At 40.7% G+C, this 22961-nt stretch overlaps 1 protein-coding gene across 7 annotated transcripts in view; it reads left to right on the top strand.

Moving 5' to 3' along the window:
- Positions 1-22719, top strand: part of Mtmr12 (myotubularin related protein 12) — a 76100-nt gene extending 53381 nt beyond the window's left edge. For 3 of the 7 annotated variants that reach the window (XM_020180522.2, XM_074077669.1, XM_074077672.1), the window contains exons 9-16: positions 1425-1531; positions 2130-2254; positions 4263-4341; positions 7521-7591; positions 11194-11366; positions 14104-14271; positions 15208-15369; positions 19875-22719. In XM_020180522.2, coding sequence (XP_020036111.2) covers positions 1425-1531; positions 2130-2254; positions 4263-4341; positions 7521-7591; positions 11194-11366; positions 14104-14271; positions 15208-15369; positions 19875-20444 — 1455 coding nt within the window. In that variant the 3' untranslated portion in view covers positions 20445-22719. Of the gene's footprint in view, positions 1-1424; positions 1532-2129; positions 2255-4262; positions 4342-7520; positions 7592-11193; positions 11367-14103; positions 14272-15207; positions 15370-18264; positions 18306-19874 lie in introns of all 7 variants that reach the window. The other 4 variants (XR_012449202.1, XM_074077670.1, XR_012449201.1 and 1 more) reach the window with 4 other exon arrangements.
- The last annotated feature ends 242 nt before the right edge of the window (positions 22720-22961 follow it).

Raw genomic sequence — 22961 nt, forward strand, 5'->3', positions numbered from 1 at the left:
GATGAACACTTAATTTCTTGGATTCTGTCATCTAGCCATGGCAAAGACCATTCCCCTCTATATCTAAGTGAGCTGCACCAACTAGGGGTACAACTACTTGAGCATTCAAAAATATCACCACCCTTGGCAGAGGGTTTAGAACTACATGGTGGTTTTTGCATATTGTTTTAGGTGGTATTGGAAGAGGGAATAAGAAAATAGCAAAGGACCCTTAAATTGTCTCAATGTTCTAATACTTTTATTTCATATGACTCTTTAAGTATTGCTTGGCTCCAGGTAAGAGTTGTTACTCTTTCTGGCAGTTCCTAAGGCAGTTCTCTGTTATTGTGTCCTCATTCTCCAAGTGGGCAGAAGAATTACAAAAGATGTTTTTTTCCACCATGTTTATCTTAGAGCCAAAGCCAATGGCTTGGTCAGTAGAGCAAGGGCTGGACATTATCCACTTTCTGGTCCTTAGCCAGACCTTTTTTACAGGACACAGCAGCCTTGGAAGAGCTGTCTGGCTAGCTCTTCTCCCCTCTCCATTCTAGTTACTGCTGACAGATTACTTTGTTCCAAGATCAGCAGTTCTATGCTCCTTTTATGCCTGCAGAATAAATAAAAACTATTACAGTAGCTTGAAAAAAGCTAAAAGACCTTTGTCTTTGTCACTTATAGGAAGGATGTTTTCATGCTTTGCTCCCCTCTGACCACCTCCCCATTGTTTCTTAAAATCCTCTTATCCTGTTGTCTGCTACACTCTATCTTGTAGTATATTTTGGAATTATAAGTTCTGAAAGTAGTGAATTTTGGTCATCTTTAGGCCCTCTCACAACCTAGTGCAGTGCCTTCCATTTGTGAGTCTCCAGTCACTGTGTATGGAATAGCCAACTCTCCATTTCTCCTGGTGTGCACTTTCTGATGATGGGAGTTGTGACCTGTTTGCCATCAAGGTAGAGCATGACCTACAGAGTGAGAATGCAGCTACATTCTGTACAATTTGGGAAAGTCCTTCAGTCTCTCCAAGCCTCAGGTTCTTGCTCTGAGTAGGGATAATAATTATACCTATCACAGGGAGTGACTGAGAATTTAATGAATTAATGCATGCAAAATGCCTGTCACATAAGCTGAACTCCAGTGATAGCTACTGTCCTAATAATAATGAAAAAAAATAATGTTGTTATCATCATCTAGGTTACTAGTGCTAAAGTCTAGTCAAAAGGTGAATGTTAGACCATAAGGAAGTCTGAATCTACTGTCTAGTCCTGTTTTGTTTGGATTTGTTTAAGACTAAATCAGTAAATCCTTTCTGACTTAATAAAGTTAAAAATACGCATTTTATATTGAAGTTACAAATTTCCCTGTCTGAACATAAATGCTAAGCTTACCTGCTCCCTGATAGGTTATGAATATTCTGTCTGACAAACATTTTTTCCCCTCTGCAGATCTGGTGTTGGTCCTGCCACAATGGAAGTGCCCTTTTGAAAATGTCAGCACTGCCCAAAGAACAGGATGATGGCATTTTGCAAATCCAGAAGAGCTTCTTGGATGGGTCAGTATTCATTCTACATTTTGTTCTTGTTTAATTCAGTTCTTACTTTCTAAGAAGCAGAGAATAGTTCTTAGAGGTATGTCCATTTCTGTTTGCCTAGTGGTAGCTTAGTGCTAGAGAAGTACAAATTATAGTAGTCATTGTAACTACTTTGAAAGGAATCAGTATAACATGATCATTAAGAATGTCAGCCATTTTTATTAATGCATGCTGAAGTATTTAGGGAGGAAGTGTGTGATATCTGTTGTAGTTAACGACTGTTTCAAATTCAGGTCATGGCATATGTCATGTTTTCTGCTTTTCTACATGTTAGAAATTTTTCAAAAAATTTTAAAAATCCAAAGTGGATAAGTTAAAAAGAACAAAAAGTAGTACACTTTGGAGTTAAATTGTCTTGGCCCAAATCATGGCTCTGTCAGTTTAGAAACTTGTTAAGCTTGGGCTGGGCAGTTCTCCTCTGACCTCCATTTCCTGCAGCAGTTCCTAGGTGAGTTAAATGGGAGGATACCTGCAGGGCTCTTGGCACAGATTATGGAAAAATGAGCTATTTTAAGTTCATGTTTGCTCTTCTAATCTTGTGTTACATTTTGATACCTAGAATTTACAAGACCATCCACAGGCCACCCTATGAAATTGTTAAAACTGAAGACCTATCAAGCAACTTCCTATCCCTGCAGGAGATCCAGACTGCGTACTGTAAATTTAAGCAGCTCTTCCTAATAGGTAAGAAGAATGCTGAGCAAAGTCTCTCTGTCACAGGGAAAGACGTGCCACAAGGATCAGGTGAAAATTGGTGTCTTTCGCTGTGTTTCCTGTGATGGTAATGCATGGCGCATAGCCTCCAGGGTCACTGTCATGCAGTGGAAGGGCCAGTGGGCATGGGCAGCTACAATTGCTATGCTGCCCCTCTCTGTCTCTTTCCAGGCTTTTCCCCCATGGCCTCCTCCTTGTGACTATGGTCACACAGCCATCTTTTTCTTTTCTTCTTTCCCAATATACCACGCCACCCAGTGGTAAGCATTTTGGCTTCTACGTTTTTGAACCATGCAATAATACCTATAGTCACTGACTTCCTTAATTTTTATGGTTTGCTTGTTTTCCTTAATGGACTTTTTTCCCAAAGTGGAAATACCTTAATTTTCTTACTGATTAGACATGTAGAGTTTCTTACAATGGAAAATAATTCAATTAATCAGAAATGTGCAAAGTAGAAAATGAAATATACCCATTCCAGCCCCCCTTCCCTACCCTCATGCCTGCTAGTAACAATTTAGAACTTATTGAATTGAATCATGCTGAAATACCTGTTGGTTCTTCCCATTCTTGAATGAGTCTTTACTCTTTGAGGTCTGTTCTTTTTATAGGTAACTTTTCCTAACTTAGGCTTTTTAACCTAGCAAATTCTTAACTATTTTAAGATTTGGTAAACTGACATTTATTGAATTTTCATTGTATATACTAACTATGCCAGGCATTGGTGATAAAAATGAATATGACGCAAAAAGCTAGATTCTTGCAGTGTATGCCTTTAAAACATGTAATGATGTGTGTTATAAAATAGTTTTATAAGAAGTAGGGACCTGGAGGGAAGGTAATCTTACTGTTTGATCCAGGACTGTCATTCCACAATTATGTTTTATTTTAATTACCCAACATTTCCAGGTATGTCTTCCTTTTGTTGATCTAGGCTTGAGTTTGCTTTTTGCTTTTTTTTTTTTATTTTGAGATGAGATTTCACTCTGTTGCCCAGGCTGGTCTTAAACTCCTGAACTCAAGTATTCCTCCCACCTCAGCCTCCTGAGTAACTGGAACTACAAATGTGTACCATTGCACCTGGCTAGATTTCAACTTTAAATGCACTAGATTTCTATACGTTTCAAGATTCGCTGTTTTACAAAATGTATGAGGAGGAATCCTATAGTAGTGTTCAGGGTACATGAACTCATATATTTATGATTCTAACAAAGCCAGGTATGGTGACATGCCTGTAATTCTCAGGAAGCTAAGGTAGGAGTACTGTGAGTTGGAGGCTAGCCTAGCCTACATAGAGAGACCTGTCTCAAAAATAAATGAATGAATGAACAAATAAGTAAATTAAGTAAGTAAATAAATAAATAAATATAAAAATTAACAAAATTCAATCTCATCCTTAAGCTTATATGGCAGGATATATCTGGCTGCATTTACTCTTTCTACTAATAGCAGCCTTGATGTTGTCTGTTTCTTGTTAAAGCACATTACTATCTTTGTTGAATTGCAGAGCAGACTGTGACTTTGTGTTATATGTTATAGGTACTTCTTATTTCAGTAATAAAGACCTCTCTTTTTTCTATTTTTGGTGGGACTGGAGTTTGAAATCACGGCTTCACACTTGTAAAGCAGTGGAGCCACATCTCCAACTCTGATTATTTTAGATGGAGACTCCTGAACTATTTGCCCTGGCTGGCCTCATACCATGATTCTCCCAAGTAGCTAAGATTACAGGCGTGAGCCACCGGCACTTGGCTAAAACCTCTTTTTGACTACCATACCCTTTTAGAGGCTTACATGTCAAAAACCATTTCAGCTAAAGTTTTGAAATGTCCTTTACTTAAAATGGAGTCTTGTGCCTGAATTCTGCAGGTTGAGTCTGAGTCTGATCTGCACTGCCCAGTGGAGTTGCATAGGTGTTGTATGGCAGGGGTGCCAGTGAACAATGATATGACGTCTTTCCTCTTTTTCCTGTTTTCAGATAACAGTACTGAATTTTGGGATACAGATATAAAATGGTTTTCTCTCTTAGAAAGTAGCAGCTGGCTTGACATAATCAGGTATTTTAAACCATTGTTTTGCTTATAAATTTTATAGTTGTCTGATTCAGAGCAGTACAGCAAATTAACACATTGAACTTTTTTTTATTAGCATAGATTAGTTGTCCAGGAGATACATTGTGATATTTACATTTGTGCTTAAAATACATCTTAAATTTCCCCCACTCCATCATGCTCCTTCATCCTCCTCCCCCTTTCTTATAACAATTTCTACAGGTTTTATTCTTCTATCTTCATATATGAATATAAAATACAGCCACCATATTCATACTCATTCACCCTTTCCTTATGCTCACCCCCTCCTACTAGCACCCCCTACCCCCCAAAAAAAGACCTATTTTACCCTCCTGCTCTTCATTTTTTAAAAAGTGTTTATTGATCATTCAAGAGGGTTTTGCCTTGGTACTTCAGGCCTGTATATATCAAATTAACCATCACTACCCCATTACTTACTCTTTCTCTGTCACCATGCTTCCCTATTATTCAACAGTTTACAGTGTAGTACATTATATTTTATTCATAAAATAGATAGGTTGTTTCAATATTTTGAAACATTCTCTTAACATTTTTTCCCTCTCCTACCTCCCATAGTCCTCTCACTAATACAGCTTTGTTTTCTCTCATTATATATATGTATATACATATACGTACATATAATCATATATGTGTTTATATATGCATTTAACTTACAGGTCTAGCTTCCACATAGGAGTGAAAACATGTGACCTTTGACTTTCTGGGTTTTTTGGGGGGTGTCGGGTGGTACTGGATTTGAGCTCAGGGCCTCGCACTTGCTAGGCAGGTGCTCTACCACTTGAGCCACTCCGCAAACCCTTTTTTGTGTTGGGTATTTTTGAGATAGGGTCTCACAAACTATTTACCCAACCTGGGTTCAAACCATGATCCTCCTGATCTCTGCCTCCTGAGTAGCTAGGATTACAGGCGTGAGCCACTGGTACCTGGCCATGACCTTTGACTTTTTGAGCCTGACTTACTTCAGAATTAAATATTCTTAGATCTTATATTCTATTCAGGCTCAGCTGAATTTACATTTGTTTTTTGCTATTTCTTTGTACATTTGTTAGGAATTTGCCAGCATACTACCTGCTTACAAGAAAATGTACTCTGTACAGAAAATGTTGTGACAACCCCAGACTATAATTGAGGCAGCATTGCTGGCCTCCAAGAGGAAACAGGAATGAGAGTGGGAGTGATCCTGACTTCACTGAACACCTTTTTGAATTTTGTGTCAACATGTATATTACCTATTCAAATTTTTAAAAAAATCTTGAGTAATGTCATCGAGTCATTTTTGGTTTGGAAGTTAGGTTAAGACCCCAGAGAACAGTTAAATTGCCTTTCCTTACTCAGATATTGGATAGCTTCCCTGTGTTGCCATTAAATAGAGGATATGACAGGCAGGAAATTGAAATGATGATCATGGGTGAGAAAATAGCTCAGACCTAGGCCATATATGAGGAAAGAGAGGAATGCTTTTCCACTTTGTTTATTTTGATAAAGGGTCTAGCTATGTAGGCTAGGTTGGCCTGGAACTTGAGATTTTCCAGCCTCATCCTTCCAAGTACTGGGAATGGTAGGCATGCACTACCATACCTAACCTCTCTCTCAGCTCTGAGTGAGCACAGTGGGAAGGGGTCTCTGCCTTTCAGACACTCAGCAGCTAGTCAAGAGCTTACTCCATGTTCCATCATTTGAATTTATAATTGTGAACAGTGATACAGTGATACATGTTATAAAAGAAAAGTACACTTCCTTTTGCAGAGTGGCCAGGAAAGAGTGAGCATTCCTTTATCTGCTTAAGATGAAGTGTCAGGGTATGGGAGTGAGAGTGGCTTGGAAGGACAGGAATGGGAGAGAGAGGGTACCACTGCCAGCCAAGGATGATGCCATAATCGCAAAGGAGTAACTTGTGTAGAGAGAGATAAAAAAGATTTCTAAACAGATTGGATCTTTTTAGCCATACCAGTATATTTGGCTGACCACCTTGAATAAAATAATATGGATGTGCATCACACTTTCCTGGAGTGAGTAGTTGTGGGTCTTACTAAGACTCATCAATAGACTCAGGTGTGAGGTTTATTCTAAGAATTTCTAGATTTAAAGGCACCTAGGAGCATTTCTACATCAATTTTGTAGTTCCCCTCTGAAAATTCTCAGTTCCTAATTTTTTAAAATGTTTAATTGATAAAGATTTTATATATTCAAGTTACATAATGTATGTGGCACTAGGAATGGAACCCAAGGCCTCATGATGCTAAACAAGCCTTCTACCATGGAGCTATACCCTCACAAGGTACCAAGATGATGATCTAATGTACGTGCACATTGTATGCTGATTGCCACAACCAACAGTCCATCACCATCTGTGCTGTACCTTAGTTCCCTCAAACTTATGCATCTTATAACTGAATATTTTACCATTTAATCAATATTTTTGCACTTTCTTTACCCACTATTGTTTGGGAATCACCATTCTACTCTTTGTTGGTATGAGAGTTTGACATTTTTAGTCTCCAAGTTCATCCATATTGATGCAGTAGTAAAATTTTCTTCCTCTTTATTGCTGAATAATATTTTATTACACCATAACCCTCCCCCCCCCCCACACACACATTCGTCCATGAACTCTCAGGTTGTTTCTGTATCTTGGCTGTTGTGAACAATGCCACAGTGCACATGGGAGTGTGCCTGAGATGATGATTTTACCACTTGGAATATATATACATACACCCAGTCTATTTCTAATAGGCAAATAAGTATCTCTTGGTATCTGAATGGTACAAATGGTAATTAATTTCTTTTCTGGAGGATTTTAGCATGAAATAACAAAAAGAAAACTGAAGAACAGTTGAGACCACCTTATAGTTTAAATTGTTTTCTTGGGGTGGTACTGGGGTTTGAACTAAGGGCCTCATGCTTGCAAGGCAGGCACTATGCTGCTGGAGCCACTCCACCAGCTCTTTTTTGTGTTGAGTATTTTCGAGAGAGTGTCTCTTGAACTATTTGCCCCAGGTGGATTAAATCCCTGATCTTCCTGATATCTGTCTCTCAAGTAGCTGAGACTATGGGCATGAGCCACCTGTGCCCAGAAAAGTTCCTATTGTTTATAGTACCAAGCTTAAGAACTAATGTCCTTTTTCTTATCTCTTCCTACTTAGACGTTGCCTGAAAAAAGCAATAGAGATTACAGAATGTCTCGAAGCACAAAACATGAATGTTCTTCTTTTAGGTAAGATGTTTAAAGCACAAAGGAACACATTGTCAGAAGGATAAAATTAGTTAGCATTTTCATAATATTAAAAAGTTTGATCCTCAGCACCAAAAAGAAAAAAAAATCTCGTCAGACCAAGATTGAATATAATTTTTAAAAATGATTGTATTCCTGAAGGCATTTTTAAAATTTATCACAGATCATCTGGGCTGGTTACTTTATCTTCATCCAAAGTTTTATGGGTATAATTAAACTTGTAGCAGTAAGAGATGCATAGATAAGCAGAAATATGAGTTTGTACCTTTAAAAAAATAAAGCACAAAGGATAGTTCCATTTTCTTTCATTGAGATTCTCAATTTTTGTATTTGTAGCTATTGGAATTTAAATTATGTTATAAAAGGAGTGAACTGGTGTTGAAATCCTCTCCATTTCTTTCTCCTTAACTTTGGAATCCCTTGCCTTGGATTTCAGTATTACAGTTTAAAATAAAATTCTTTCACTTGGAAGTTGGTAGACCTATTCATAGCCTAATAAGGAATTGTTTGGAATCTTTACTAAAGCTCACATTTCTTAATGTTTTGGATTTTTTAAACTCTATTCGTTATAATCTTTTGATAATCCCTTTTACTTAAAGAGATTCATGGGTGATTTAATTGTTATTTTTATGTCTGTGTTTTTGACAACTTTATACAGTAGCTGTAGTAATTCCCTTCTTCACAGTGAGCAAAATTTGGTATACATGAGGGCAGTGACATAAACATTCAAAAAGCGTGTAAACGCAAGCATGAGCTCTCATACAACAAACAATTGTTGCTGCAGCTGGTTAGATATACCTGCTTTGCAGACATTTATTTATTGATTTGTTTTTTTTTTAAAGGAGATGGGGTCTCACTATGTTGCCTAGGCTGGCCTTCCGCTCGTGGGCTCAGGTGATCCTCCTGCCTCAGCCTTCCAAGTATGTGGGACTACAGATCCATGCCACTGTACCCAGTTTGCTTTTTGAGTTGTTTAGGTTTCTTATAGCCCATACTACAAATTAAGTAGATCGTCTCATACTTTTATAGTCATAGGCATTTTATCATTTCTGTGATGGCTTCCTTCACTGTTGGGACTTAGTTTCCAACTGGAAAATGTGGCTTCCACATGATCTGATGCTGGCTCACTGACTTAGAATTGAATACACTTACTGAGCTCCTACCATTGCTGAAAACTCTCTGCTGCCTCCTAGTCATTTGCAGCCTAACAGGAGAGTTGCCCTAAGAGTGTTATGATGAGCTGGGCATGATAGTGCATACCTGTGCACTTGAGGGTAGGGAGCTAATGCAAAAGGATTGTGAGTTTGAGGCCAACCTAGGCTATGTAGCAAGATCCTGTTTCAAAAAAGAAAGCCAGGCGCAATGGTTCAAGCCTGTAGTCCTAGCCACAAAGGAGGCAGAGATTGGGAGAATTGTGGTTTGAGGCCAGTCTGGGCAAAAAGTTTGACAGACCACGTTTCAGTCATTGACTGGACATGGTCTGTGTGACATACACCTGTTACTTCTAACAATGTGGGAGAGCACAAATAGGAGATCATGGTCCAGGCCAGACTAGGCATAAAGTGAGACCCTGTCTCAAAATAACCAAAGCAGAAATGACTGGGAGCATGGCTCAAGGGGTAGAGTGCCTGCCTAGTAAACATAAGGCCTTGAGTTCAAACATCAGCAATGCAAAAAAAAAAAGTGTTGAACCTCACTTTATAGCCTAGACTGGTCTCAAACTCACAATCCTCCTGCCTCAGCTTCCCAAGTGCTGGATTTACAGGTGTGCTCTATCTCTATAATCCTGTATGCTAGTTCCATCTGGCATAAAAGAGTGTTATTTCTAAAAAGAACATTATTTGAGTGCTGAGTAACTGGTGAGAAGAGGAGGGATGGAGATTAAAGGTCTGACAGTTGCATAAAGTGAAATGCAGGTCTTTGACGAGTGGGAGTGGGATGGATGTTCCATACTCCTTAGTAGATTCTGATTCTCCTCTCCAATCTCGTTTTCTAGTCCCTCCTCCTACCCCCCAAAGATAATTATTAACCTTCAGATACAAAAAGGAAGAGTCCCTTCAAAATGAAACTTGTTTTGAACAATGACTGTACTACAGCTAAACATAAAAATCTGCCTTGATGAAACCCATGTAGCTGGTTTCCCAGAGTGAATGAGTATAAGCCTGGACCTATATGTCATGCATGTGATTCCAGGGCTCAGGCTGAGAGAGTTCCAACAGTGTGAGCACTTCCCTAGTTAAAGTTCATTTTTCACTTTCTCTAACCCTGCTGGTACAATCCTTGCAGACATTTTTTAAAATTTTTTCTTTTATTCATATGTGCATACATATGAATGCCCACCCCCTTACTACCAGGCAGAAACTGTTTTGCCCTTATCTCTAATTTTGTTGAAGAGAGAGTACAAGCAATAATAGGAAGGACCAAGGGTTTTTGCTAGTTGAGATAAGGATAGCTATACAGGGAGTTGACTTGCATTGCTTTCCTGCTTGCAGACATTTTTTAAGAGCAACTTGGGTTGCACTTTTTTTTGTTTTGTTTTGTTTTTAATGAAGAGGAAACCAAACATAGACCCTTAGCTTTTAGGATCTTAAAACTAAGGCAATTGAGTGTGGTGGTATACAGTTGTAATCCCAGAAACTCAGGAGACAGAGGCAGGAAGATCATGAGTTTGAGGCCAAGGCAATGTTATTGAGACTCTGTCTCAAAAACAAGATAAAAATGAAAGGGCTGAAGGCATAGCTCAAGAGACTAGCGGTTCAATCCCAGTACCATAAAACAACCAGCCAACCACAAAAACAATAACCCAAAAAACCACAACAGCAAAAACCCTCTAAGACAAATGCGTGGCTGTAGATGTGTGTTTTTATTTTCTTTGTCATGAGTGTTAATCAAGTAGATAGACGGGCTTTTACAACGGAGGCTTTGTGAAGTGCTTTCCAGGTGGGAATGTGAAAGCAGACCAAGGAAAATTTCTCCTCTAGGCTAGGCAAGGAGAAACTGGAGCCTTTGTTTCCATGCTCCTCAAACAGAAACAATAGAAAGCTCCTCAGAGCTGAGAAGAAGATGGGTTTGGTGCAGGGCAGAAATAAACTTTCTGCAAAGAGAGTTAGTGAAGGATTGTGAGTAGAGGAGAGGAGCTCCGAGTTGATTCTGAGATGCAGCAGAGTCTTGGAATGGTGAGTTCAGGGACTGAGGCTAGGTTACCCCAGGGGGAGGGGTGGAGGAATTTCGACTTGTCTGCAGCTTGCAGGTCAACATTATGTGAGCGGTTCCACTCTCCTGTGGCACATCTGGATGCCCATGTGCTGAAAGTACATTTTCAATGCTGCACTTATTTAGTAAGCAATCCATGCTTAGCACCATCGTGTGCCAGAGCCCATCCTAGATAGGCTAGGAGCAGTTTGTCTTGGTTTAAAACATTATCTTTGTTTTTTTTCCATTGGTCCTTGCCTGTAGAGAATAAAAGCTTAGTAACTGATCTTGGTGTTGAGAAGGCTACTTTTAACTGTGTGAGTGAAGGCACCACACCTTTTTAATATTTTCTGCACTCCTTCCTTTTGGCATTGCTGCTGGGGCCCTCCTAGAGGAGAATGCCTCCGACCTCTGCTGTCTCCTTTCCTCTCTGGTACAAGTGATGATGGACCCCCACAGTCGAACCAGGACTGGTTTCCAGAGCCTCATCCAAAAGGAGTGGGTGATGGGTGGCCACTGTTTCTTGGATCGCTGCAACCATCTCCACCAGAGTGACAAAGAGGAGGTGAGTTCCCTCACTGCAGGCTGTTCTAGTCTGGGGAAAACTACTCAGTCTCTTTTTCCTTTTTTTTTTATAAAACTTTTTTATTATGCTATATTAGTTATACAATGGGGATACATAGTGACAATTCTGATTAGGCTTATATTGTACATTAGTTATATCACCTCCATTGTTTCTCCCCCTCAGCTCCCTCCCTGCCCCACTTAAAGCAATTTCACAAGAAGTTTCTTTGTTCTTTTTTATGGAGGTATATGAAGTCCATCAACCATATACCCTCACCTTAATCTCCTTCATTCACCCTCCCCTACATAGTCTCTTATCTAGTTCATGTCCTTAGATATAGGGTTTCCTGCTTGCAAAGTGCATGCTGTAGACCTGTATCAGCCTGGTTTTGAGTCTGACTCATTGAGTTTGACTTTGAATGCTTTAAACAATATTAAAACGCTTTCCAGGGGAAAAAGGTATCAACAAGAATGTACAGTCTTCTAAGCTGTGTACACTAGGGGTATACATATATTTCATAGTGTAAGTAGCACTGATTTTGTAACACTTAAATATAAAATAACCCAGTGACAGAGACTTTTATAAATTCTGGATTATCTTTCCAATAAGTGGATATTCAGGCTGCACATTTCCTACAGAAAATACATGATAATACCAAGTAAATTTTCCTTGCACATAAATCTTTTCTAACAAAAGCATGGATTGTATTAAAACTGTCCATTGTCAGTGTCCACACGTTGATGTGTATGGGATGTGCCATAGCCACTTTTGGGCCTTGCTGTGTTGTCCCAGCTGGCCTTGAACTCGTAATCCTCCTGACTTAGACTCCCAAGTAGCTGAGATTCCAGGCATGTGCTACCATGCCTGGCTTTTTTCTGTCTAGATGAATGGCTTCAGCCCTGGACCTCTGAGATCAGGCAGAAAAGAATTACCATTGTAGTTCACCTCCAAATTTTGGTACACTTGTCTAGGAGACAGTTACACAAACTCCTTTTGGCTGCCTCATTAATGACTAGTGGAAAGAAAATGAAAATGGACTCACTTTCTTTAATTAAATCACCTTTACAGCTAACATGTGCTAGTAGTGCAACTTGTGGTTTTTCTTATTCCAGGTAATAGGCATGTCTGTGTGGTGCAAACAACTTGGTACAACATGCCATGAGAATAGAGAGCTGTGGCTTCTGCTCATCACAATTTGGCAGGTTCCTGGGGAAATCCAGACCTAGGCCAGCTGGATTCTTTTAGGTCTAGACTATACTTCTCTGTGTGCCATTGAGCTGAGGAGAAATCACTATCTTTCAGCCTTGGAAGGGACTTAGAGGAAGTAATTTGAAAGGCAATGAGAATCAAGTAGCATGATAGGGAGAGAGAGGTGATACTGCATAATGAAGAGTGAGAAAAAGGGACTGAAAGGCACGCCATCTCATGGGGAAAGAGGCCAAGACAAGACCTATTTACCCAGCCCTTGGAGAGTCACTCACATTTTCTGAGCCCATTTCTCTGACTATGCAATAAGGTTCATATATTTTACATTCTGTTTAATGGTATTGCACATAAAATGATATTCAAAACAAACTCAGAGTGTGAATTGTTTTTAGCATGTCAACACTGACTTATTGGAGTTTTGAAGGAGATTTTGGTGGTCTAATTTTTATATGATGAAGCAGAACTAGTCCTATAAGAACTTGAATTCCCTCTCTTACCACGTGAGACCTCAACCAGCCTCTCAGCATCACTATCCTTCTCGAGGGAGATATTGTCACATAGCTTGTCTTACCACCTGGCAGGATCACAAGTGAATCAGAAGGAGAAGCTTTGGAAGTGATAACACACCCTAGAAACAACTGTCTCTACTAGTAAAGGGCTTGCTTCTGGGTGGCTAATAAAGGGGGCATGTCAAGTGAAAACACATTTGTGAGCTGGGCACCGGTGGCTTATGCCTGTAATCCTAGCTACCAGGAGGCAGAGAGCAGGAGGATTGTGGTTCTAAGCCAGCCCAGGCAAATAGTTCATGAGACCCTATCTCAAAAAAAAAAGAAAATCACAAAAAATGGCTGATGGAGTGGCTTAAGGTGTAGGCCCTGAGTTCAAACCCCAGTGCCAAAAAAAAAAGCATGTTTGTGAAAAATATGCTAGGAACTCATTACTTCTTTTGCTTTCTCCTCCCACCCCCGCTTTGTCTTTGGGGCCCTCACCAGGGGAGTGGAGAAGGGAGGCTTCTCACCCCAGCTTAGTTTCCTGTGACTATTGGTTCACAGGTGGGCAGGCACTGCCATATCCATGCCACTCACACACAGTTGACAAAGATCAAAATAACAGTCGTCGTTGAGTACAGTTTTTTGCAAGACAGCACTACTTCTAAGGAAAAAAGAATTCTTTTGGGGGGAGACACCTCTCCTAATTGGGGTTCAAAGTTAGTGTTCTCTGTCATCAAAATTAATTGCGAATACTCATCTGTGAATGTTGATTTGTTAGTGAGATTTTACGTATTTCTTCTTTGTAATGTCTTTGACACAGACAGGCACTTCCAAGTACTTCATGTTAATCCATGAGCTTATGGTCTCAGTTGAGCATGTAAAACTCATTTATCACTTGGAATGGGATTGATTGAGCTTCCTATGTTTCCCAGAGGAAAAACAAACTCAGAAATAGCTATTTCACAGTTCCTGAGATGGCTGTCCACTGAGCTTGGGGCAGCTTATGCCTGCTAAGTAACATGAATCTTATTTTCACGTAGGTTCCTGTGTTCCTGCTTTTCTTAGATTGTGTCTGGCAGCTGGTGCACCAGCATTCTCCAGCATTTGAATTCACGGAGACTTACCTGACTGTCTTGTCAGATAGCCTGTATATACCTATTTTTAGCACCTTCTTCTTCAATTCACCTCATCAAAAAGATACTAACACGGTAAGAGTCCCTCTTAGAAATCTGTGTACCGAAGAAGCTGCATCTTGCAAATAGGATGCAGTAACATCCAGACTAAAAATGACACTTATTTAACATGGCCTGTATACCGTGTTTTAGGTGCTTTCCTAATACCTGGAACGTTATTTAATCCTTACAGCACCCCATGGGTTGTATATTATTATCCCTAAGGAAGCTGAGGCACAGACTTAAATAATCAGTCCAACATCTCATTGTAAAATATTTGTACTAGAAGCAAGTATTGAAGTTGGAGGATTGAGCCCAATTAAAAGCTGTCCTTTTATAAGACAGACCAGATGTCCTTCCTTTCTTGCATTAGTGTGATTCCTGGAGTTTCTCTGTGATGAGAAGGGCCTCCAGAGGAACAGGAAAGCTAGGCTTTGACTTTGTCTGTGATGGCCTGTGCTTCAGGGGTTAACTTCCAAAGCTGATCTCAGTGCTTCCCATCAGCCTTCTGCTTCTGGGCCTGCTTGAGTTGGTAAGATCATCAAATCCCGCAGTAAAGTGGGAACAACTGAACCTGGGCTTCTTGGAGTCATATAGCCTTGGTTTCACACTCCAGCCCCTGCAACTCATTAGCATTGTGACGTTAGGCAGTTCATTTCAGTTTTCTGAGCCTCATTTTCATCTAGTTTAAAATTGGAAAAGCATTGGTTACCTCAGAAGGTTGTGAAAGTGTCCAGCCAGTGGCTGCAAGTGGTCCACTGAAAATGAGCATCCTTTCTCTCACCTTCCTTCCCCACCAAGAGCATTTAGTGAATAACAACTGATAGCCTCAGTCTTGGAAAATGAAGTGCCAGTGAGCATTCAGTCTTAGGCAGGGCGGAAGCACTCTTCCTGGTGCCTGTTTCTGAGAATATGTGTTTGCTTTTCCCAGCCTTCCTTGGAAGCCATAGTGACCTGTGCTTGTTTTGGCAGGGTAGGGAAAGCTCGGATACACAAAGCAAGCCTTTGAATCTGCTCTCCGTGTGGGACTGGTCTGTGCAGTTTGAACCCAAAGCCCAGACATTGCTCAGAAACCCTCTGTATGTGGAAAAGCCAAAATTGGACAAAGGCCCGCGGAAAGGAATGCGTTTCAAAGTAAGATGTTCATGTCTAAACCACCTTCGTCTGCCCCATTTTCCCCATGTGTATAAAGGTAAAAGTTACATATGAATTCTGAAAGACTGTGTAAAGAGTTGCCATTTGTGATGGGCAAGTTGTTGAGATGCGTTAGGAGAATCCTTTACTTTCAGCAAATCAGCTTTGCCCTGAGAAGATACGGCTGTTTACTTGAGTGTCAGTGAGGATGCTGTTGCTGTAGTCACATTGTGTGGAGTCAGACCTCTGAACTTACCTTTGTGTGTGGTTAGCATAATAAAAGGGACATTGGTCTGTGGGATTTACTCAGCAGATGCTAGTTCATGTGTTACATAGACTTTTCTTTTTTGGTGGTGCTGCGGTTTGAACTCAGGGCCTCATGCTTGCTAGGCAGGTGCTCTACCACTTGAGCTCACTTCTTAATGAGCATACCTATAATCCAGGAGTTAGCAAACTTTTTCTGTCAAGGGCTGTACTTGGCAACTATGCATTGTACTGTTGAGGCACAAAAGTGGCCCTGGACAGTGCACAAACAAACAGACATGATTGCAGTATTTACAGAATCAGGTGCTGCCCAGGACTGTCGTTGTGAAACCATGCTCTAAACCACATATGTCACAGCTTTACTTTCCTTTCAGATATTTGTTCCCGATTTTACTAAGTTATTGCACCCCAAAGTTCCCTGACTGATACATAATTTAAACAGCATTTCCTAGCTCTGTCTCCTGGCCTGGAATCTCTCGCCAACAGGGACCACAAAGTAGGGGAAAGTGATGATAAATCCAAGCCAGTGCATGTCACCATCTTCTCTACCATTATCCTTCCATCCTGCTGATCTCAAGGGGCTCCAGAGAACCTGATCAGTCTGGGACAGGAGCTACCTCCTTCTATTTTAAAGAGGATTGGGAATGTAGATAAGCCAAAACCAGCACTCAGATATAAGGTCAGTTGCTGAGAGACTTAGAACTGCTACTTCACCCTCTTAGCTGTCATTAGGCCCAGGGTGAATGTTTCCCTTTTCTCGTTCAACTTCTGTTAGTTTGACCAGAATTGCTGAGCCCCTGAACAAGTTGGCCAGCTATCAGCTTTTCCTCAGTGTGTTGTGCCCCCTTGTGGCTGCCTGCACACTTCTCTTGAGAGCTAGGCTAGAATCAAAGAACTACCCATACATGTGGGGCAGGGACCTCGGAGATACCCAGGCCTCCTCCTCATTTGACAGGACAAAACTTAGGTTCTTCCTTCTCAGAATGGACTTTCATTTCTCTCCTTAGATACAGTTTTTCTAGTTGTCTCTTCTTATAGTTAGTGGCAGATGCTGTTGGTGCTAAGAGATGAGCCAAAGGATTTCAGGTTGTACTAGATAAAGCAGAGTTGAGACTGGGCAACAAGGAACTTTGAAGCCTTGGTAAGAAATCAGAAATCCAGATGCCAGGGGCTGGTGCAGTGGTTCAAGCGGCAAGAGTACTCAAGCATGAGGCTCTGAGTTCAAATCCCAGTGACACCGAAAAAAAAAAGAACTTTTCTGGGCACCAGTGGCTCACTCCTATAATCCTAGGTACTCAGGAGGAGGATCTTGGTTTGAAGCCAAGGCAAATAGTTGGAGAGACCCTATCTCGAAAAAAACCCATCACCAAAAACGGCTTGTGGAGTGACTTAAGGTATAGGCCCTGAGTTCAAACCCTAGTACCACAAAAAAAAAAAAAAAAAAAGAAAGAAAAGCAGATGCCACATTGGGGCACCTTGCTGAGTTGGCACATGGCCTCAGGGAATTCCTATAGACCACAGAAGCTGGGGATGAGCAGCATGAAGGGCTGCTCTGTGAACTGCCACATGAAGGGCATAGTCCAGGTCAGGTGTGTGCTGTAGCCTCAGTGCAGCAGCCCAGCTACAACCAGGCTTTGGGTGTGTCATGTTGCTCCCACCATGCCCATCTTGAATGTTCTGTTCCCTTAGGAGATTGGGAGAAGAGGGCTTCTCAGACCAAATAGAGTTCAGTTAAAAGATGAGGCTCTGGAGCCAGACTGTGCTTGAGACTACCACTGGCACTTGGTGGCTGGTGCCTTTGGCAGATTATTTAACCTCTGGGTCTTAGTTTCCTCATTTGTAAAATGAGATAATAAGAGCAGCTTTGAGAATTAGGTAAGTCAATGCGTGTAAAGTACTGAGCACAGAGCCCCAGCAGGCAGGAAGCATTTGTGACATTAGGTTCTCTCTGCATGCCCTGCGCTCCTTTCCTGCCCTGACTCACCTTGATCACTGTGGAGAAGAGAGGCCTCTGATTCCTGGCCTTCATCTTTCCTGTTCCTGGATAGAATGTCAGAATATCAGTCATCTCTCTGGGTTGTGATATTGTGGATGACTTTGTATTTTTATTGTTATTTCATATTTATTCCATAATAAGGAAATATTTCCTTTATAAGATTTTCTTATGATGAGTGCCCTAGAAGATTATACAGCTGGCCTGGAGATAAATTTTTTTTTATCTATTCTTTTTTTTTTTTTTTTTTTTTTTTTGCACTCAGGGTCTACATCTTGATCCACTCCACCAGCCCTTTTTTTGTGATGGGTTTTTTCTTTTTTTTTTTTAATTTTTATTTTTTTATTATTCATATATGCATACAATGCTTGGGTCATTTCTCCCCCCTGCCCCCACCCCCTCCCTTACCACCCACTCTGCCCCCTTCCTCTCCCCCCAACCCCCTCAATACCCAGCAGAAACTATTTTGCCCTTATCTCTAATTTTGTTGTAGAGAGAGTATAAGCAATAATAGGAAGGAACAGGGATTTTTGCTGGTTGAGATAAGGATAGCTATACAGGGAGTTGACTCACATTGATTTCCTGTGCGTGGGTGTTACCTTCTAGGTTAATTCTTTTTGATCTCACCTTTTCTCTAGTTCCTGGTCCCCTTCTCCTATTGGCCTCAGTAGCTTTTAAGGTATCTGCTTTAGTTTCTCTGCGTTGAGGGCAACAAATGCTAGCTAATTTTTTAGGTGTCTTACCTATCCTCACCCCTTCCTTGTGTGCTCTCGCTTTTATCATGTGCTCAAAGTCCAATCCCCTTGTTGTGTTTGCTCTTGATCTAATGTCCGCATATGAGGGAGAACATACAATTTTTGGTCTTTTGGGTCAGGCTAACCTCACTCAGAATGATGTTCTCCAATTCCATGTGATGGGTTTTTTCGAGATGGGGTCTCCTGAACTATTTACCTGGGCTGGCTTCAAAACACGATTCTCCTGCTCTCTACCTCCTGAGTAGCTAGGATTACAGGCGTGAGCCACAGGCGCCCAGCCTTTTATCTGTTCTTAACTTGGAATGAGCATTTTAGGAGCAAAAGAGTTGGAAAGGCAGTTCTCCTCATTTTTTACCTTCTCCTTTGGTCAGCAGAGTCCCCACACTTTGTAACCCATCTTCTAGCCCTCTCACAGTGCACCCAAAAATATAGTGCCTTGCTTTGCTACAGAGAGAATTACTAAGGAGGAAAAATAACATAAATGCTGTCACGTTTTTTGCTCCATGGAGGTTGCCAGACAAGAATTTTCTGGCCAGCTTAGCCAGTTCACCTAGCAGAATTCCTTAGCTCCCACCTGCCCATTTTCTTTGTCCAGAAGAATCTTTATGACTTATGCATAAATTCCCACTGAATGCCTAATAAGCTATTCAGTTACTATTTCATCCACATAATAGGATCTGCAGGTAGTCAGCACTGCCTCCTTGCAAGTGTTCAGAATATTACAGCAACTAACAGTCCTAAAATTCTCAAAGAAGAAGCACTTTGTTCTCTTTTAAAAATGAATAGGCATTACTACTAAGCCCCCCTAAATCACTAACCTGTCTTTTTTGTCATTAGCTTATTATAGTTGTACAGGGGGTACATTGTGACATTCACATAAGTGCTTACAATACATTGACCTATCTTAAGTTAAGCCAGTTCCTCAAAAGTACTTTGTGGCTGGCTGGGTGCCAGTGGCTCATGCCTATAATCCTAGCTACTTGGGAGGCGAGGAGTGGGAGGATCGAGGTTTGAGGCCAGCCTGTGCAAATAGTTCAAGAGACCTCATCTCCAAAATAACCAAAGCAAAATGGGCTGGAGATGTGGCTCAAGCAGTAGAGTGCCTGCTTTGCTTTGCAAGTATGAAGCCCTGAGTTCAAATCCCAGTTCTACCAAAAAGAAAATATTACTTTGTATCTGTTGGTATCCCTATTGTAGGGAAGAAGGGGATCAGAAGCTCCTCTTTCCTGTCCCAGCATGCCTTTCTGCATGGCTGCCATATACACCTGGTTTATCCTATTTGAACAGTGTGCATTGAACATTTGCATTGTGAGAATAAACATGTATCCCTTCCTCTTTGTGTGCTGCAGCATTTAGTAAGTACGCATTCACATGGAAGTTGATGTTTCTTGATACTTGTCAAAGCAGGATTATGACCTTTTTAAAAAATGCTAACAACTGTGATCATGCTTCCTATGTTAACCAGAGATTCTTATTTGTGTTTCCTCTCAAAGCATCAACGACAACTTTCTTTGCCACTTACCCAATCTAAGTCATCACCCAAAAGAGGATTTTTCAGGGAAGAGACAGATCATTTATTTAAAAACCTTCTGGGCAAGAGAATCAGTAAACTTATTAATTCTTCTGATGAGTTGCAAGACAATTGTCGAGAGTTCTATGACAGCTGGCATAGTAAACCTACTGACTACCATAGTTTGTTGTTGCCTCACATCGAGGGACCAGAAATCAAAGTCTGGGCCCAGCGCTACTTGCGTTGGATTCCAGAAGCCCAAATCTTAGGTGGTGGCAGAGTGGCCACTATGAGCAAACTCTTGGAAATGATGGAGGAAGTCCAGAGCTTACAAGAAAAGATCGACGAGAGACACCACAGCCAGGTGCTCCTCCCTGCAGAGGCCCCCTGCCTGCTGAGGAACTCTACCCGCCTGTCCTCTTTGTTTCCTTTTGCTCTGCTCCAGCGACATTCATCCAAGCCCATCTTACCCACTAGTGGATGGAAAACTTTGGGAGATGAAGAAGATCTGGCCAAACGAGAAGATGAGTTTGTGGATCTTGGGGACGTGTGATTGTGTGTTCGGTGTTGTGAAAGAGGCCTCTGGGAGGTTGGGACAGTTGATCCCCAGGCTGGGGTCATGCTAATGCTGGGAGGGTTACTAGCCCAGTGCTCTGTTGGAGAAAAACTGGGGCTTCAGGAAGAGAGCTGGTTCTCAATTTTTTTTTATATAGTTCTGAAAGACTATGCAATTAAAACCTTATCTCTAGTATTACTAATTGAAGGGAATTCCTGTTTGACCCATCATAGGATTGTGGCCATTTTCTGTTGCCTAAGTATTATACAGAATCTGTAATGGCCAGTTTACAACTACAAAGAGCTTCAGTAAGATATTCTTGGGCTTGATACTATCTTCTGATCCTTTCTGTGCCAAGATAATGTATTTAGTCATTGAGAACAGTAAGTTTCTCTATAACCATCTTGGTTTGGAGCAAAGTCAACTTTATATAGTATTCATATGAATCAAAAGATTGAAATAGAGCTATTAAGATGTGTGACATTTACTTAAACCATAGCATTTTCCCTTTCTGTGTTGCCTTGTTTGTAGAAAAGCAGGAAAATTCCACTGTGTCACTCATTCTAACACTCAGCCCCTCCTCCCTCCTGCCTGGACTGTCAGGTCATGTGGAGGAACTAGACTAACCAGCCACTGCCCTCTTTTCTGTGCTGACACCTCCAGGTCTTTCCTCTTCTGGCTCCATGCCACTCACCACTGTCCTTCCGTACCATGCGCCTTGGCTCATCACGTAGTCCCAGCGTCTTGCTGCTAAACCTGTTGTTAAACTGGGGAGCTCCCAGTGGAGCTTCAATACCCTTGGAGTCTCTCCAGTGTTTGAATAACTTGCTTTGCTTTCTGCTAATCGCATCCTGAGGCTTCAGAGCACCTGTGATTGTGCTTCTCTTTTACCTTCACAGACGCTGGGGTGCGTCACTTTTGAATGTGCTTTCATAGGAAAGCAGTTAAGCATAAATCTCAGAAGTGGTGATTATCACAGGATACCTCAGTAACTTAAAAAGCCATAGAAGAAATTCGACTATGCCTGGTCACCTTGGATCTGCTGTCTAAATGACACATATATTTTTTAATGTATGAAAGTATACTTTGTAAGGACCAGGTTTTCATTCTCAGTAGAACCCTGTCAAATCCCACCAAGGAAAGGGGAAAAAAAACTCACATTAGAATGTTTTGAATGTTTGCCTTTTATATATATTTGCTGTCCAGGATAGAGTCTAACTTGGATGTTAGGATGTTTTAAAAAACTTCGAGTTGCTCAAGGGCAGTGAGAAAATTTGAAACTCTTCACCAAGACTAGTTTCTGATTTGCACTGAATCGTCTTTTGTACTTACAGTCACTTTGCCCTTTTCCCACTCCACGCTAATGCCAGAGCCAAGTCTTCATCAGCTGAGATGACAGGTTGAGGGGAGGGCAGGAATCGAGCTTCTGGGGGCCACACATTTGTTCAGTCTTTGTTGCCTTAAGAGTCTTAAAGGCCAAGTTTGTGTTAGGCTTGCGATGGGGAGTTTAAAATACACTAGTTCCTTAGCTAACTTCACATACGTTCTGTGGGCCTTCTTAAAGTAGCACTAAACTCCACTTCTTTGCCCCATTGCCTCCCAAATACACTATGGAGCTAACTATTTTGTTACTATATAGCGTGAATATTTATATGATAGCCTCTTCAGTCTTAGTAATTTCCATTCCGAAACTTTCTAGTGTGATGTTTTACATTCCACGAAGTATGGTTTAAAGGCACAAGGTCATGGCCCTTGTCATAGCAACTGAATGTGCATTGAAATATTTTTCTATTTTTTTTAATTACAATAGAAAAATAAGGAAGCCGTAATATGTAAGGTCATGACCATTTATGTATTTATATTTGAAATCAGATTTCTATAACTTGTATTTGTGTACAGAATTCTTAGTGGGTTTATATATTGTGAAATTTTTATTCAAGAGTGAGATGTGGATTATGCTTAATAGCAAAAGTTGAAATGAGACCATTTACTTTGTTTTAAAATGCTGCACTGTGCAAGTTTAGAAATGTACGTTAATAACTCACTGTATATATTATCTTGAGTTTGTTTATACCTCCAAGTTTTTACACTGAAGATAAACTAGCTTTAACTAAATTCAAATTTCTCTCTCTCTTTTTTTTCTAAGGGAATAAGCTATTGGGCTAAATCTGTATAAACGTGCTTTTTATTTTCTGGATACATAATGAAAGTTTATACTTGTGTCTCACTGCATCATATCTGATTGCAGAAATTAAAGCACAATTTGCAAGCAGTACTGTATTTGGCATGATTAGTTTAACACACAGAGTAATCCTTTTTGTTCGTTCAGGAAATGTTTAAAATTCCAGGTGGTAGTGATAAAATGCTATGAAGAAAAATGTAAGAAGGCCCTATGGGGTAACTGAAAGAAAATGGGTTTTTGAGTCCCTGGGATCAAATACCACAGCTTCTTTGCTTTTATGGGGATGTATAATATTGTAATTCTCTTATTTTATTGCTGGAAGGAGCTGAGTT

Source organism: Castor canadensis, chromosome 6, assembly GCF_047511655.1.
Source record: "Castor canadensis chromosome 6, mCasCan1.hap1v2, whole genome shotgun sequence".
Classification (NCBI taxonomy): Eukaryota; Metazoa; Chordata; class Mammalia; order Rodentia; family Castoridae; genus Castor; species Castor canadensis.